The 12,255-nt window shown below is 33.7% G+C and overlaps 1 protein-coding gene and 1 long non-coding RNA gene across 2 annotated transcripts; one reads left to right on the top strand and one right to left on the bottom strand.

The window, feature by feature from the left end:
- Positions 1–2,258: 2,258 nt before the first annotated feature.
- LOC140037265 (uncharacterized) lies at positions 2,259–5,077 on the bottom strand. The gene is made up of 3 exons (XR_011841184.1): positions 4,889–5,077; positions 3,082–3,144; positions 2,259–2,448 (listed from the first exon to the last, which is right to left on the bottom strand). It is a non-coding gene; the product is annotated as an uncharacterized lncRNA (long non-coding RNA).
- Positions 5,078–8,287: 3,210 nt separating this feature from the next.
- LOC113729010 (uncharacterized) lies at positions 8,288–10,548 on the top strand. The gene is made up of 9 exons (XM_072077546.1): positions 8,288–8,368; positions 8,473–8,679; positions 8,784–8,873; positions 8,975–9,070; positions 9,148–9,453; positions 9,537–9,620; positions 9,726–9,824; positions 9,979–10,033; positions 10,298–10,548. The coding sequence occupies exons 1-8, from the start codon at positions 8,288–8,290 to the stop codon at positions 10,030–10,032; spliced, it is 1,017 nt and encodes a 338-aa protein (XP_071933647.1). The 3' UTR covers position 10,033; positions 10,298–10,548.
- The last annotated feature ends 1,707 nt before the right edge of the window (positions 10,549–12,255 follow it).

Genomic DNA, 12,255 nt, shown 5'->3' with positions numbered 1-12,255 from the left:
TTGTAAACAAGATGGAACAGGAACAGCAATTATTGAATAAATCCAGTAGAGAAGGAGAAGAGAGAATAGAAAGAACAAGAAAGACAGAATGAGCTATCAAGAAAGATCAACCGGAGTTTTGTGTTGTGAATGTATTTTCTAAACTAGAAGTGACTGGTATTTATAGGCCTCATGAAAGATATGTTGGAGATTTTCAGTCAAAGAAATATTGTTATGAGATAAAACTTTATCATCAAGTGGAAAGAGTCAAAACTTTATCCGTATAGTTTAGGAAAACTCTTCCAAAATAGAATAGAACTAAGCTTTACTTCAGCTAGGAAAACTCTTGCAAAATGGAATAGAAGTAAAACTAAGCATGGCCTAGTGACTGGTATTTATAGGCCTCATGACGCACGCGCAGGGGGGAGGCAGATTCATCAGTTTGCACTGGATAGACCCAACTTAAATCCCCTTACATGCGTGCGAATCTATGCTAATTACCAACTTAATACAAGCCCATTAAGAAGCTAAGCCTTATAAAATGATTGGAAGTCTCTTTATTTTCCAACTTGGGACAATATCTTTTGAAATACTAATTATTTACAATGATCTCCTTCCTATTTCAAAACATTTTAGACAAAAGTTTAAGTATATAAAAAAATAATCTGTTGGATTTGTTTGGGTGTAATGTAATTAGTTTGGTACCTTTTGGAATATAACCCAAACTTATACTGACAGAGCATGACCTACAAAATTATTGGTCAAATATGAATTTTTATGAACCAATAACTCTTGATGTGTGACAGAGATTTTATCAATACCTTTTGTTCAATACTATTTTGCGCTTTTAGGTCATGCACCTACCTAGTTATTTATGAGAACTCTAAAGATTTGGTCAAAAAAATCTTATAGGAGCGACCCACTCCACTCTCGTATAGGTAAATTTATCAAGTGTACACTACTTAGATACACCATCCCAAAGGAATATGAATTCATTAAGAGTTATAAACTTAATTTCACAGCTACTAGCAGTCAAAGCACACACCTCAAAAGGGACTTAAAATTCGAAATGCTTTACAATCACTATTGACTTGTTATTATCCATATAAACCTATTTTATGGGATCTCCAATCACATAGGTTAAGTAACCATGTTTATTGATATCTGTTTGGCCTAAGTCCCATTTCCCTTGTAGTTTGAAGGATTAATTTTCTTCTTGCAGTCTTAGTCAAATGATTGGCTAAATTTAACTCTAACATCACAAAATCAATGAAAATTATTCCATTTCTAAATAGCTGTTTTATGACATCTTGTTTCAATTTCATATGTCAACTTTTGTAATTATAGGACTTATTTTTAATAATAACAATTGCCGCTTGACAATCACAATGTATGGACATATGAGGCAATATATCCTTAGTTGAAGGAATATCGGCTAAGAAATTTCTTAACCAATCACTACCAAAGGTGAACATATAACCACTAGTGGATTTTATCTCATTTAAATCAGACATCCAATTAGTATCACTGTGCCCCTCTAATATAGTGAAAAATCCACAATGTAGGATATCATAATTCATGGTACTTCTCAAATATTTCATTAGTCTAACTAATGCAAACCAATGCTCATGGTTGGAATTGTGAGCATTTTACTCAGTCTACACACAGTATAAGCTATATCAGATTTTGTGAAATTCATCAAATGTATCAAACTCCCAATAATCTAAACGTATTTAGACCGAGCAACTGGGTGACCATTATTTTTCTTTAATTGAGCGTTAACATCATAAGGAATGCTCACACGTGTCACATCAAAATTTTCAAACTTCCTACGAAGTCTCTCTGAAAAATGTTCTTGTGACAACATTATACCATTACCTCTCTTTACAATTTTAACACCCAATATCATTTATGTTTTCTTCAAATCTTTCATATCAAAATTAGAAGATAAAAAAAATATTTAGTACTATTAACAATATTTAGGCTTGTACCAAATATAAGTATGTCATCCACATATAAAGTAATCATCACATATTGTTCATTTATAACTTTAGTATATATATATTTATCCACTTCTATAGATAAAAATCCTTCTCTTATCAAAACTTGATCAAATTTCTCATACCACTGTTTAGAAGTTTGTTTCAGACCATAAATGTGACAGTCCCACCTCCCCCTAAGGCGAACCAGAGGGTTCGGCGGACCGCCTGCCCAACTCTCGCCGGGACTCAGTCGTTCACTTCAGTCCTCAATTAAAATCGAAATAAAACACAGGAATAAATATAATGACAATCCAAAACTTAACGCAAAACTTATGTACATTAGAGTACAAACATCGAATTTACAAAGGTTCTCAATTCTTCATACATCCAACCCGTGCCAAGCACTAGGGCGAGAACCATTACAAAAGAAAACTAAGAAACTAGTCTAGGCTAGTCTATCCAAAACTCCCGTCCTGGCTCGCCTTCCCTGTTAAGGAAAACAAAACTAAAGGGATGAGCTAAAAGCTCAGTGAGGTTCCGAATACATAACCAAACAATCAATCCAATACATTAAACATAGAGTATCAATAATTCAAGAAACATTTACAATGGAAAGCGATAATAACACATTCATTAAAAGGATACGGGCTCACAGGGAGCCATGTTTTCGTTCGTTCATTCGTTCTCCTGACATTTCTCCTTATTCCTCCAATTGTTTGAAAATGCATTTTTGTAAGTAAAACCCTCGTTCGTTCGTTCGTTTCATTTCATTCACCCCCTCCTGGACGTTGGCCAAGCTCCACCAACCTACAAGGTAATACTCGAGTATACCAACGTTCACACCCAGGGTCACCATATCGCCCGACCGAGTCCGCTTCTGGCTCAAGTTGATCGGTAACGAAGGGCAGGGCCTAGTTCAGCCAAACGGCTTACATTCATGCGCAACTAGCATTTAATCATTTAATCATTGAAAATTTCACATTTATTTAGGTTGAGTGCGATAAAGTACACACTCGCCTAGAAAACTCGTTTTAACAATCATTGAAAGCACTTAACACATTATCAATCAATAATAACAAGCCAATAAGTCAAGGAAATATAACAAACAAGGAACACTCACCTATATACGCAAAACAACGTGCAAAATATCCTTCCGGATATTATCTTTAGTCACCAAGAAAACCTAAGATTAAACAAGAAAGAATATTACAGCTCACCTAACACAAACAATTAGGTGAAATCAAGAGTAGAACGTATAAAAGACTTTAAAGTGAAACGAGGACATTTGGACCCGTGGACAAAAATAACTAGGGTTTCATAGTCGAAACGTAAAACCCAACTCAAAAGGGTTATAAAATTTTCCAATGGAAACACTTGAACCAAAGACAAGTCGGAATCCAACTAGATAGGCTAAGAAATACTGTTTTCAGGATCGTTTATATGGTTCAAAATCATCTCATATTCAAGTAGATATTATAGACTAAATGTCTTAATGAAATTCATGTAAAAGGGAGGATAAAATACCCAAGAAAACCCTAAACCACTCCTTTTTATTTGGGTAAGAGTAAGTAAACATTTGGAGTTTCCAATTGAAGAAGGATCATGTTTTAAGATGGAAAATGGTCATAGTATTTGCCAAACGAAAATATACAAATTCAAATACAAACTTAGCTCTCGAGCAAAAATTTGGGCAACACGCCCTTTGTATTTACCTATTTTTTCAGCCATTTATGGCTTCATTGTTTTCCTCAATCAATCCTAAAGTCACACACAATATCATCTCATTTCAATAGCCATTCCATAGGCTCAAAGTCATATAAGTACAAAAATCAAGCTAACAACATGTGCGGAAATGAAGTTTAACAAAAGACAGATTTGACGGGTTTTGCGTAACAGACACATCTGAAGCTACGCTTATCGGATTAGGATGTAATTTATACCATTTTGAAGCTAAGATAGAGGGATACAATTTTGATGAAGACCACTTAGTCCAAATTCCAGTGTAACCTAGTCAAATTCCCAATTCCCAGAACCAAGTTCCAACTAATCGGCTTATTAACTGTACTACCTTTAAATGGGCATATCGCAGGCTACCAAAGTCCGTTTAAGGCGTTCTTGGAGGCGTTGAAAAGCTAAGACAAAGACCTAAAACTTTCATGAAGACCACTCAGTCCAGTTCTCACCCTAACTAGGTCAAATTTACCAAAACAACTCCATATTTTCCAGTTCGAAATTCACTGCAGAAATCAACTAGCAGTCCTGCTTTATTCACTCATATCTCAGCACACACAACTCCAATTCAGGTAATTCCAAAGCTATTTGAAAGCTAAGATACAAGGCTATAATTCTTAAGAAGACATCATCAACCAATTCGGTAATATTCCTGGTCAAACTAACCACTTACAGAGGCTGATTTTCATTTTCGGACAGAAACAGGGCAGCAGGGGTATTTCGATCTTTTCACAGGCTACGTTGCTCCGATTGAGCTGAAAATTTGCAGGAAACTATAAAACATCATTCTCTACAACTTTTATGTTTTTGCTAAGGCTAATTCAGCTCCCAACATGTTCGAATTTTCAGACTAATTTCGGACAGAAATCTTGACAGAAAAGGAATACTTGAAGTTCATTTAAATTCCACCCAATCAAACGAATTTCCAGCCATTCAAATCAGTTCCTAGCTAGTTAGATTCAACTTCCAATCATCAATCATAAGTTTTACCACAAGAATCAAGAGTTAGGAAACTGGTTTACCCCAAATCCTTAATCATAACCCTAGCTGGCCGATTCTCTTGAAGCATGAAACACAGAAATTAATCCAACAATTCATCATATAACACAAACTTGGTCATCAATTCACCAAAAGAAACAAAATCAGTACAACTTCATGAGCTAAACCAACGTCCAGCTTTGGTGACTGAAACTTACTTGAGGAGATGTATCCTTGAGCTCCAACTCTCCAACAAAGTTCCCTTGGTTGGTTGCAAGCAAGGTTGGATGAACCCCAATGATTCTCTTTCTTTCTTTCTTTTTTTCCTTCCTTCTTTCTTCCCCTAGCTCACCCGATGCTGCCCTTCTTCTTCTCCAAGCTCACGGCAGCTTGTTCTTGGTGTTGGCTTTGTTTGTTTTGTCTTATGTCCTACTAACCTAATAGCTAAGTCTATTAATAGTAAAGCAAAACAAGAGATGGGTCATGGGCTTGGGTAATTAATGAGTTTATGGCTTAGGCTTCTAATGAAATTAAAACTTAAAGGCCCAACACTACAACTCTACTTGATCCAATGTAATTAACCCATTGGTTTACTAACTTAATATCCACTTAATGCACTAATTTAGTTTAATTAAAACTTAAGCACACTAACCCAAGGTACTAATCACTCGAACCCCCGTACTAAACATGCATGCATGCACATACAATCACGAAAATATTAATTGGTTGAATTTAATTTAAACTTAAAGGTTTAGTTTTGAAAATAGGATTTTAATGATTCAATTAAATGTTTCACTTTTGGTATGTAAAATACTCTTTGAAAATTAAAACACATGGTAAAATACATTTTTCACACAATAGCTACTATAATTATCCATATTTAATTTATTTGAGACCATTAGGAATCCAAGATCTCACATCCATAATGCACCTCAAACTTAACATGTACGCACTTATACTAGAAAAAAAAAGTGATTTAAAAACGATACTCACTTATAGAATCTCTGAAAATTAAATGATTAATTGATTGAAAGTAAGGAAAATACACGCTGAAAAATAAAATAGAATAAAATAAAATAAAACAAGGAGAATTTTGCGAGTCCTCACAATAAAGAAATTTGACTAATTTACAAACCTTATTTTCTTGTCTAGATACAACATAACCCTTAGGTTGAGACATATTTCTTTTCTGAAATCATAATTTAAAAAAGCTGTTTTAACATCCATCTAATGAACAAAAAAGCTAATGGATAGAAGACAAAGCGAATAAAATATGAATGGAGGAAATTCTTGTTACTGATGCAAATGTGTCAAAATTGTCATATTTAATTTTTGAGAAAATTCTTTTGCTACTAAATGAACATTGTATTTTTCTTTAAAGCCATCAGAATTAAATTTTTTTAAAAACAATTCATTTATAACCAATAAGTTTTGCACTAAGGGTAAATCTACCAAAGTCCAGGTTTTATTTTTCATAATAGAATCGATTTTAGATTTAATTACTTCTTTCCAAAATTTGTAATCAGAAGAAGAAATAGCATCAAAATAAGTTGAATCATCATTACCAACAAGATAAGTTTGAAAATTGTTTCCATAAGAAAATTCTTTTCTTGGCCTTTTAATCCTTCTCAATTCCTCATTAGAAGTTATTTCTCTATTTATTTTAGCAGGTGCATGAGAAATTTTATTAGACAGTGAAAAAATATATTCAAAAAACTCAGTATTCTTTGTTTTAATAATGGTGTTGCAATCAAGTATATTATTTCTTAAAACAAGAAACCTATATATAGCACTATGTTCAACATATCCATTAAACTTACAATCAAAAGTTTTAGAACCTAATTTTCTTTTTTTAGGTTTAGGTAATAACACTTTAGCAAGAGACCCTCATACTTTTAAATATTTTAAATTTAGTTTATAATTTTCCATAACTAATAAGGTTTTTTGCTAGTCTTTTTTTTTTATGTGAATTCCAATTTTGTACTTGACATGCAAATAATATAGTTTCTCTCCACAAATTATTGAGAGCATGAGAACTTACTAACATGAAATTCACCATTTCTTTTAGTGTTCTATTTTTCATTTTAACTACCCTCTTAGATTCTAATGAATAAGAAGGTGTTATTTCATGTATTATGTCTTCATGTTCACAAAATTTGTCCAAGGCTAAATATTGGCCCCCTCTGTCAGTTCTAATTCTTTTTATTTTCTTATTAAGTTGATTTTTTGCTTCAAACTTATAAGATAAAAAAGCATTATGAGTATTATCTTTATTTCTAAATAAGTACAGTTTGGTATATCTAGAATAATTATATATAAAAGTAACATAAAATCTTTTACCTCCTTTAGTCATAGTTTGTTATAAATCATCCAAGTTTGTGTAAATTAAATTTAATAATTCAATTTCTCTTTGGACAGATACCCAATTTTTCTTCATTACTTTAGTTTTTGCACATATTTCACATTTATCCACATTATTATTAATACCAAAAATTAGGCCACAGGATTGTATTTTCTTGATATAACTAATATTAACATGGCATAAAGAAATTGAATCAGCGATATAAGTAGTAAAAAAGGCATTTTCATTAATCACATAGAAAATGTTGAGTACAAAAAGTCTGTGGTCACAATAACCTTTGCCCACAAACACATTATTTTTTGTCATTACAATTTTGTCATATTTGAATGACACTTTCACCCCAACTTTTTCAAGTAAGGCTACAAAAATAAGATTTATCCAAATGTTTGGCGCATGCACTACATCATTAAAAACCAAAGTTTTTTCTAAAGTGAGTTTCAAGAGCACTTTGCCCTTACCCAGAATTTTAGTAATTTTGATTCTTCAAGGTAGGCCATCATCCTCTATTGGAGTATAAGAGGTAAATGTTTCTCGATTTACATATATGTGCTGAGTAGCCCCAAAGTCTACCATCCATTCTTTCACATTTGTTGCAATATTTACTTGAAAGATGACTGCAACAATTATTTCATTTCCTTCAATTAAATTAACCTTAAGAGAATTATCATTTGCTTTGTCACCTCTGTTTCTATATCTACGTCCTGATTTTCTACAAATGTAGCAATAGCCCCTCCTTTTCTTGAAGTTGGGGCTCTGTTTGAATGAGTAAATTTCTCAAAAACTATTTTTGTATTTGAAATATATAGTAGCACTTCAAATATAACTCCAAAAATAACTTTAAAAACACACATAATTTCAAATATATTTAAAATTAAATAAATAAAATAAACAAAAATTTTATACCCTCTTTCTTTTTTCACCCATCACCTCTACCCACCACCACCCACCACTGTCACCACTTCTCCCTTTCTCCATACTCCACCTCCCTCCACTACAAGAAAACGGGCTTTTTGCAACGCTTTTGCTGTGGCACAAGGAGAAAGTGCGGTAAATAAGCAGCAAATTTCAATTTGTGCTGCAAATTTCACAACGGTTCCTAATTTTTACATAAAAACGACATAGTTTTAATAAAACCCATAAAAGATAGTTTCCTAGCACAATCCACATATCGATCCCTTGTAAAAAGGTATCGATAAGCCCCCAAAAGCAGGAAGGGGTTTATCTTTTACAAATCCGAAAAGGAAAAAACAAAACTATGAACAATGGAGTGTTTAGGCGCATTGAAAATGATGACATGCCTGAAGGATCTAAGGAGAGATTTTGGGAAGATATTAAGGTATTTTGACTCACTATCAAAGTTAGCAACATTTTTTTTCTTTTTATTTCATACAATCTTGTAGCTTGTGAATGTTTAAACTTTTGTTTTGTAATTTTTGATAGAGAAATACAAATATTGATGATACATGCAAGAAAGTACAAATGATAAGGGTCAGCAAATTGTGGAGAAATTGGAAATCAAAAGTCAAGAGCATGTATTTCACTCCTTATAGGAGGCACAGGTCATGGCTATTAGCACACTGTCCTGCAAGAGTTGAGGAGGATCAATGGCCTATTTTGGTTGATTATTGGAGCTCAGAAGATGTCAAGGCATGTATTTATTGTCACATCTCTTTTGCTTTTGAATTAAATTCTAGTGCTATTATGATTTTGATGTGTTGTTAACTACCTTTTTCTGTTTTGTACATAATTAGAAGCAAAGCAAGATTAATAGCAAGAATCGAAAAAAACAAAAGATGCCACATCGAACAGGGCGAAAAGATCATGTGAACCTCAGGGAAGAGGTATATTAAATTCTAATGCTTATGTTTCTAGCAATTTTTTCTGGAACATAGTCTTATTTAGAAATATTAACACTTTAGTTTGTACATTGAATATGTGGCAGCTTCGGATTAAAACTGGAAAAGAGCCTTCGAAACTAGACGTTTTTATTCATTCAAGACAAGGAAAACAAATGGATGAGTTGACTTCACAAACAATTGTAAGAATAGCTTTTAGTCACTTTTTATTGGTTTTACTTCATAAATAATTCTTTCTTCTGTCTGTTTTTCAATTTAGGCAACTATGAATGAGGAAATACAAAAACTGCCAGAGACATCCAGGGATGATAATTTTGTGAAAGATATACTCTATGAAAATATTCTTGGACCTGAAAAACCAGGCCGTCTTCGAACTTATGGGGTAGGTGCGACTCCAAAAGACGTGTATAGGATGTCAAATAACATGAATGCTGGACAAAAGAAAGCATTTGAGGATGCAGTGAATGAGAAAGTGGAAATCATACGTGGTGAACTACGAGAAGAAATGAATTCGAAATTGGCAGATTTTAAGGAGGAGTTGATTGCTCAATTTGAAGCAAGAATGGTTTGGGATAACTATTTGGTTAAATATTATAGTTTTTCTAATTTTTTTATTGCTTTAGTTACTATTGATCTTTGTTCCTCCAGAGGGCATCCACATGTGACTTGGCATCACTCCAAAGAAGAGAAATGAATGCAGCAAAACAATCTCAAATTTCGGACTCATTAGAGGTTGTATATTAATTCATACAATTCGATTTTGTGTTCAAACTCTCTGAAATATCAGCAGCTATGGCCTGATTTTCTTTTCTTCACACTTTGTTGATAATGTAACAGGTTGGTGATAGAATGAACAGGGAAGTTGGAACAAATGATGCTGAAATAAACAAGTGTGAAATGAATAAAAAAGTTTCTTCAATTGCTGATATTCTTGAGGTATAGTATGCGTACTTTGAGTTGGTCCTTCTATAGAAGACCAATTTTGCTGAGTTCCTTGTTGATATTGAATTTTGCATGACTTCCTTGTTGATGACTATTTGTGCGTGAGCTCCTTGTTGATATTTAATTGACTAGTCTTTTGTTATACCAGAACCATCATACAAAGAAGAAAAGGAGCAGGACTACTTGCAAACGACTTGCTTGAGGTACTGGAAAAGTTTCTGGAAATAACTCTATTCTGTCAAGTTTTCCATTGAGTATTTGTATGATTGGGAAGACGAGCTGTTTTTGTTAAGATTTAGCCAGCTATTTAGGGGACATAATGTAGTAGAAGTGGTCTTAATTTTCAGTATCTGTGAAAAGGTTGAATTACAAATTCCGTTTCAGTATCTATTGTTATATTAACGTTTTCTTCATGCTTAATGGGCTGGGGTTATATGAGCAGGGGACTAATAGAATACACTTTGCAGCCCTGGACTTGATGGTACATTGGAAGCATGCGGATTGGGAGATATGAAGATGTTTTTGAGAGATGTATGATGAAGTGCTGTACTTTTGAAGACAAGCACATTTTGGAATATATGAAACATCTTGTAATTGGAGCGAACAATATTAAATGATAAAGTTTGTAGAATTTGACTAAAACAATGTATGGTACTTTATTCTAGTGTATTGTGGAACTATATTTTGTTATAATATTCGATTTTAGGATATTTGAGCATGATAATTATTGTACCATGAAAAAATTGATTTCTGGTCTTTATATTGGTGACTTTTTTGCGACGCAAGTTTTTGTCGCATGACATTGTGGACATTTTGTAGCGCATTTTTTGTGCCGCAAGTAGAGTGGTGACACTCAAATTGGCGTCACAAAGAGTGATGCAAATGTATGCGACATGTTGAAAAATTGTGCCGTTTTCTTTTGTAACGGCTACTTTTGTGGCACAATTTAATTCTGTCGCATTTGTGCCGCAAAAAGGTTTTCGCGGCGGTTTTTGGACTTTTTGCAGCATATTTCTGGCGTCGTGAAAAGTCAGTTTTCTTGTAGTGCTCACTGCTGCACCACAGTGTCATCCCTCCCCTCTTCTCTCTTACCTCTTTTTCCCTCTTCCTCTCCCTTCCCTTTCTTTCTCATCCCTCATCCTCCCTTCCCCGTTGTCCCTCCCCTCCCCTCAATTTCCACAAATTCACGCACAGAAAGCAAAAGCAAAAGAAAATATGAGGCTTAGATTTATTATAATAAATGGACAAGGAGAAAGTGTACCACCATGGCTGCAAAATCTGGTTGCATGGAGGAAGAGAAAATCCACGTAAGCTTTTTCCCAATTTTGCCTTCTGGTTGCCCTATCAAGCTTTGAGCCACTTTTCTCAATGCCAGAGAAATCATCAATCATCATAGCCTCAAATTCAATCCCCTTTTCTTTTCTTGGTAGGTGTAGTGCGTTAATCCTCAAGGTTAAATATACAGAATCAAACTGAAAGACGATAGACATTGATGCCAAAATATGTGAAAGCAAAATGATCAAACTACCTAATATTTCTGTTGGAGTATGCTCGGCTGTTGGTATCGTGGCAGGACTGGAAAAGAAAATCATTGGCTCTATGGAGAGAAGCAACCACCCTTAACATGGTGATGCTGATGCTGATGGTTATGGTTGTCGTGGTAGTGGAGGAGGGTAAGTTTTTTTTTAAATTTTAAAAATACCACATTAAAATTGTAAATTTTAAAAATACATCAAAATATATTCTCAAAAACACCCTAAAAATACTCTCAAAAACACTTAACCATCTACAGTAAAAAATTTTCACATATACAACTATAGTAAAATTTTTGAAATACATTATCAAAAACAACTAATCCAAACGAAATATGGGATTATTGGGCTTGTGACTTTGGGACTTGTTAGCGTGCTTTTATTATTTTTTTGTACCAGATTGACTTTGAGGGTCATGTCCTTAGTTTTGGCAGCTCTTAACTCCTTCCTGTTGGAATTTTCAATAATGATATATTTCACAAGTTCCTCAATGGTGTACTTCTTCTGCTTGTACTTGAGGTTATTTTTGTGACCAGTCTACGATTCTAGCAGCTTTTCAATTAGCATGCCTACAACAAATTTCTTGGGCAAATTGAAGTCTTCATTTTTCTAATCTTCAAGTAACATTTGCTACTCTATGATTTCAGCCTTCAATTAGTTGTAGTTGGTCATCTATCACTAGTAGTACTTTTCTACGATAAATTTTTGTTTGGTTGTGTTTTCGGTGGTAAACTTTATTATCAGAGTTTCCCAAATAGTTTTGCCTTCCCTGCAACTGGAGTATATGTCAAACAATTCATTAGAAAGTATTTGTAAAATAGTATATCGACATATTTTGTTGGCATATTGCCATGACTCTTGTGATTTAGCATCCGTAGTTGCAGCAGATTGAG

This window comes from Coffea arabica, chromosome 2e (assembly GCF_036785885.1).
Source record: "Coffea arabica cultivar ET-39 chromosome 2e, Coffea Arabica ET-39 HiFi, whole genome shotgun sequence".
In the NCBI taxonomy this organism is placed as follows: domain Eukaryota; kingdom Viridiplantae; phylum Streptophyta; class Magnoliopsida; order Gentianales; family Rubiaceae; genus Coffea; species Coffea arabica.
The sequence above is the reverse complement of the archived record's forward strand: the minus strand, read 5'-3'. Positions and strand labels throughout refer to the sequence as shown.